The sequence below is a fragment of the Macrobrachium nipponense genome, chromosome 3, assembly GCF_015104395.2.
Source record: "Macrobrachium nipponense isolate FS-2020 chromosome 3, ASM1510439v2, whole genome shotgun sequence".
Lineage (NCBI taxonomy): Eukaryota > Metazoa > Arthropoda > Malacostraca > Decapoda > Palaemonidae > Macrobrachium > Macrobrachium nipponense.
In genome coordinates, this window is record NC_087202.1 from 27,637,737 (window position 1) to 27,643,736 (window position 6,000).

At 40.1% G+C, this 6,000-nt stretch overlaps 1 protein-coding gene across 8 annotated transcripts in view; it reads left to right on the forward strand.

Moving 5' to 3' along the window:
* LOC135221671 (longitudinals lacking protein, isoforms H/M/V-like) overlaps nt 1–6,000 on the forward strand; it is a 196,436-nt gene that overhangs the window by 75,563 nt on the left and 114,873 nt on the right. For 7 of the 8 annotated variants that reach the window (XM_064259387.1, XM_064259388.1, XM_064259386.1 and 4 more), the window contains exon 5: nt 5,018–5,176. The exons of the other annotated variant lie outside the window; for it this stretch is intronic. In XM_064259387.1, coding sequence (XP_064115457.1) covers nt 5,018–5,176 — 159 coding nt within the window. The remainder of the gene's footprint in view (nt 1–5,017; nt 5,177–6,000) is intronic. 8 annotated transcript variants of the gene reach the window in all.

The following is a 6,000-nucleotide window of genomic DNA, read 5'->3' on the forward strand; positions in this document are numbered from 1 at the left end:
TCTGCCGGCCATGGGGTAACACTGGTGGTTTGTTGTTGCAGTCAACTTTCGTCGCCATTGTGGATTTTTTGATTCATCAGTTAGCTGCCTAGTTATTAACAAGTTATTACGAAGATGTCTGATGCTAGTTCTTCTTCAGTTAGGTTTTGCAGCAGTGGCTGCAAAACTAGATTAGCTAAACTATGTTACGATCCGCACTCCAAATGTGTTAAATACAGACGGCCCTCGGTTAGCGGCAGGGGTTCCGTTCCTGGCCGCCGACGCCAAGTGATTTTCGACGCTAAGCGATTTAAAGCCTACGGCCACCGCACACCTTCTTTCGAAACTCTAGACCAGTCAAAGGCGCCGTAATCCCACAACGGCGCAATAAGTAAAATTACATTTATGCAGTATAGTACTATAGAATTTACTGTACATTAGTACTGTACAGTACATTATAGCATTGTAAATAATGTAAAGTGAAAAAAGCCTAGCTTTAATCCTTTGGGTGTCTAGATTATGTAAAGATATAATAAAGTTTATACAGGGTACAGGTAGCTGTAGTGTTCAAGTTACATCATTAGTCTTACGATAGTCCGATTTTATGAGAGATCAAATTACAATGGCCTAACTATATCCATCTTCTAGTTACATAAGTTCAATAACAGCAAAAGAGAATGATGAAAGTATGGTTTTAACGTTATACTCGTTGCGTGAACGTGTACAGCCATGAACAACCAAACGAGGAACGACTTTTTTTTTTTTCTAAGTACAACCGAACTGGATAACATCCGTTTGGCTTGTATTTCAATCATCGTGCTACAGTACAACATTACCGCAGTTGTTATAAATAGCGTTATGTATAGAATAGAACTGAGATATCTTAATGTAATAACTTTATTCGCTATAGATCAAAGATCAATATAGATTAAAGATCATTCGGGAAATATACTGTTAAATTTAAATCTAATTATAACTGAAGCTGAGAAAACTGTTCAAGCTGCTAATGACTATTATCGTACATCGGCAACAAGGATAAAACTGCAGTAAACATATGCCATCAAACACAACTGTAGATAAAATTGGGATAAAATCATTTTAATCAAAACTACTGTGCTTGAAAGAACACATTTAACTGTTGGTTTCACGCCGATATAAGATAAATAACGTAAAGTTCGTATTACGATGATATAAAGGATTATTGCAAACAGAATCACGTAATTTTTTACGCAATAAACATGCCGCCAATGTAATCTGTTAACGAAAAAAAAGTAGTTCACGTTCACAACGAGACATATTCAATAAATATTTCCACCTAAAAACACGTTGTACAAGGAAAAATAACTTTGTCTCATATAAGTCAAGTATCTAGATAGTATTCGTTTATGCTAACTAGAAGCAAGAGCATTCGCTCAGAATTGCGTTATGGTGAAACAAACTCGTATTCATCGGCTGATTTCAAACCACAACATTGGCCGCTCCGCGGAATACTGGCTTAAATTTGCTGTAGTATTTTAAAATACAATAATATGAGAATACATACAATATTCTTGGATACAGTGAAATAATGTATAACTTTTTAAAGGATTTATGAAAAAGATGCATAATTTATAAAATAACACAATGCATTTTTTGGAACTGGCGGACAAGAACGAACATGAAAAAACATCCCCTGACAATGTGGAGCGTAGTTACAAAGGCTGCCTTAATTTGTATCTTATTTCTGTACAAAAATGAAAATACCTTTACGTAATATATTTTCATACACATTTTAAACTTAAAAGCATAAACATTTAAAAAATCGACACATCGATCGCTAAATTTGCACTCTTTTTAACTCTATATTTTCGGAAGAGCGGCAGACGGCGGCATAAAGAACGAACTTGAAAAAACATCGTAGTCGATAACTTGAAGGGCAGTTTCAAAAGCTGCCTTTTTATCATATTTCTGCACAGAAATAAAAATACCCTATTCGTAATACATTTTCATACACATTTTAAACATAAAAGCATAAACATTTATAAAATCGACACATCAATCGCTAATTTGCACTTTTTTTAAATCTATATTTTCGGAAGACCGGCAGGCGGTGGCTCACAAGAAAGAACATGAAAAAACATCGTATTTGATAACGTGAAGGGCAGTTTCAAAAGCTGCCTTTGTATCATATTTCTGTGCAGAAATGAAAATACCTTACACGTAATACATTTTCATGCACATTTTAAACAAAAGCATGAACATTTATAAATCGACACATCCATAGCTAAATTTGCACTTATGTAACTCGATATTTTCGGCATAGAACAGCGTCAGAGGCATATATTTTACCCTAATACCTACGTATTAACTCTCCATAAAATTTGTTAATATAATTTGCATAACCTTTATGGTCTGAACGGCATTTCTACAAATGTATGAACTCGTTAGACAACGGCGCTAGCGGCGCTGTTAACTGAAAATTGTGCCGTAAAGATACCTTTAAAATGCCTTATTTTTTTAATGAATATTTTTGACGACCGCCGTAAAACCGATACGCCGTTGAGCGATTGTGCCGTTAACCGCAGGCCGCTTGTATAGGGGTCAGTGCTGTAGCAAGGAATTAACTTGTGATGAGTGCCGTAGTTTAGATGAACAAGGTTGGAAGACTTTTCAAGCTCATTTGGATATGGACAAAGATAGGAAAAGGAAAGCAGCTTTTAGAGCGGGTAGTAGAACTATAGTAGAGACAACTCCCTTGCCTTTAGAGGCAAACAAATCATCACTATCTTCTCCACTTTTATCGAATATTTCACCTATTGATAGTCCTCCAATTTCAGTACCAATTACTCCAGACCAGGTATCCCATCCCAACACCATTTCCTTGTTAGAGTCTAAGATGGACAAGAAATTTGAGTTCTTGGCAAAATCCGTTATGGATTTGGGTATGTCGTTTCGTGCATTTGTAGAGAAGTCAAGTGAAAAGGCCAGTGTTAGGCCAAGTGTCAGTGTCGTGTCTGAGGAGGTGGCTGTCTGTTCTCCCTGTTCTCCTAGACGAAGGTCCCTGTCCCGCTCCCCAGCTCCCGGGAGAAGACATACCGGAGGTCGAAGGGAGACTGGGGGAGTTTGCCCACGGTCAGTCGCCAACTCCGTCAATGTAGTCGACTCGCGAGTGCCCAGGAAACGCTGCTGGAAAGGCGTAGATATCAGTGACGCGCAGTTGTTGTCGGACTCGGAAGTGCAGTTGCCTGTGTCGAGGCGAAAAGTGTGGAGTGATTTAGTGTCGCGTCCTTTGAAGAGACATGCCCATCGTACGAGAGGGATGTCGCCCCCTGTTAAGAAATCCAAGGAGCACTGGAGTCCACAACCTTCCTAGAGTTTCATGCCGGACCAGTTTTTCCGGGAAGATCGTCAGTCGTCTTCGGATAGCGTAACTGCGGATGGAGTCAGACGCTCACATGCGTTACTCGCCTCATTGTGTATCGATAGGAGTTTCGACTCGTTCGCCTCATTCATCTCGAGCTGTTTCGACTTGTTCGCCTCATTCACCTCGAGCTGCTTCGACTCGTTCGCCTCATACGTCTCGTGTTGTTTCGACTCCCAGTCGTTCGTTTTCGAAGAAGAGCCGTACGACAGCCACGACTTCGTCTTCGCCTAAGGATGATTCGAAGGCCAAACCCTTGCTAGAGGATTCCACCTTGGGTCCCTTTAAACATCAACTTCAAGAATTGATGGTCTTTTTGAAGAAGACAACGAGCCAGACGGAAGAGGAAGACGGGGTATTGGCCGTCCTGTCGGAAGAGGAAACTCAAGACCAGCATTCGAAGCCCTCTTCTGCTTATTCTAGTCTGTTAAGGTTTCTTTTACAGACTTATCCGGACTTTTTTGAACTACCGAAACCAGTTCTTTCTCAGTCCTTGAAGAAAGCGCTGAAGGAAGTAGAAGAGTGGCTTGCTAAGAAGAGGTAGTCAGGCAAGGCTTCGTTCGCCTTCCCTCCGTCGAAGCTGCATAATAAAACCTACAGGTTTTATGCGACAGAAGTTCCTTCTTTGGGAGTTTCTGCCTCCTCCCAAGGAGACTTCTCCAGTCTTGTGGACTCTCACAGAAGAGCAGCGTTCTCGGCTGCGAAAGTGTTGTTCTCTTCACCTGAGTTAGATCACTTGGTGAAGAACTTATACAAGTTGATTGAAGTCTTGTGTTTTCTGGATTGGACTATTGCAGCGTTAGCCAGGAAAATTGAAGATTGCCAGTCTCTAGATGAGGATTTTTCTGCTGACTGGTTCAATGTGTTGTCCTGTGCTAACAGGGCAGTGAGAGACGGTTCAGGGGAATTGGCCGCCCTATTCACTATGGGAGTACTAAAGAAGAGAGAACGGTGGTGCTCCTTCACATCTCGAGGAGTAACCACGAACCAAAAATCGGCTTTGTTGTTCTCCCCCCTGAGTAATTCTCACCTGTTTCCGATCTGTGCATATGTTGCCTGATATCACAAGATTCCTTGCTTTCATCTGCTTTATAACTAGATTCAGCTAGACACCAGAAATTATCCTATTGTTAAGACCTGAGGTTTGTAGCTATGAAAAATATAAATTGTCTTAGAAAATTTGTCATTTCGTTTTTATGATTTGCAAACTGACCATAACCATTCCTATTAGTCTTTGGCCTTTCTTTAAAGGACATATTCTGTATTTGTGTTATCATAATGTACCAATAAATTGTCAGATTTTGGTTTTTGGGTAATAGTGTATTTAGTCAAGTGTGGTAGAGCTGAGGATGATCTAAAGAATATTGTTATGTAAAGCATTAAATTTCTTGCTGAACTTCCATGTATCTTTGTTTTTTTGAAATTGAATAATAATGGGTGCTATATCATTATATACTTCAGTGTTGGTGCTGTCCGACTTTTTTTTAGCTGTGGTCGTATACCTGGAATCATTAAAAATGTTATTGTTTGTGCTTCCTAAAATCCTAGTGTGCATTCATACTGAGTATTCGGTTCTTTTACTAAGATAATTTTGAAACAAAGATGTCAAATTATTCTTTCTTGTTTTTTGCCCTTCAGGAAACACAAGTAACACACATTAACAGTAACAGAGAATTCTTAGAAAGCAATAGAAACACTTCAGATGACAGTTTTGTCTCCATGACTGTGGGTAGTAAGACTTCTACTGCAACATCTACAGAAAAACATTTGGGAAAAGAACACAGCTATACACAATGGGTAAGAAATTTGGTTTAAAATGTTCTTGGTCCAATATAGTGACAAACATCTATGTAAGTATGACTTTGTAATGCTACAGTATTTATGTGTATACAGTGCATGTCCAAATCACCAAGGTATTGCCTAACTTGAGGAATGAAGCTTTGATGGAACCAGTACTCCGTAAGGACTTTGGTGATCCCACATATCAGGAGGGTCCCTCTTGTCCTTTTGTGCCTTGAATGCATAGGCTTTAGCTTTGTCCTTCATAAGGTAGGTCCAGGACAGCATCTTTTTCCAGAACAGGCCAGTTTTGCCCATATTGAAGACCTGTTTGGGCAGTACACGTATACTTTTTCCTGCAGAATAATCTGGTAGGCCTCAGGATATTTTGCTGCCGCCTCTTTGTTGACCAATGCTACTTCCCCATGTAGGGAAACAGACTGGGTGGAACCTTTTCTGGAACCGGTGAAACCATCCTTTGCTCGCCTGAAAACCTTGGGGAGCTGATGACAGTCCCGGTTGTGCATCTTCTTCCTCTTCAGGAGCTGGTTCATCACAGCCCAAGAATTCCAATTCCCCTTCTTCATCACCTTCCTGTGCCTCTACATCGCCACCTTCCTCTTCCTCTCCACCTTCCGTAGCAATTGATAGCTGCTGGTAGAGCTGTCATGCTTTCTCGCGTATGATCTTAGAGTCAAGGGGCATGTTCTTCTTACACCAGTCCTTGATCAGAACACGAGTGCAGATTCCATTTTCATGATTGTTTTGTCTCTCACTGTGGACACTGCCTTTGTTGTACCATAGTATGTCATCCTCACACACTTTCTTATTTCACTTTCTTT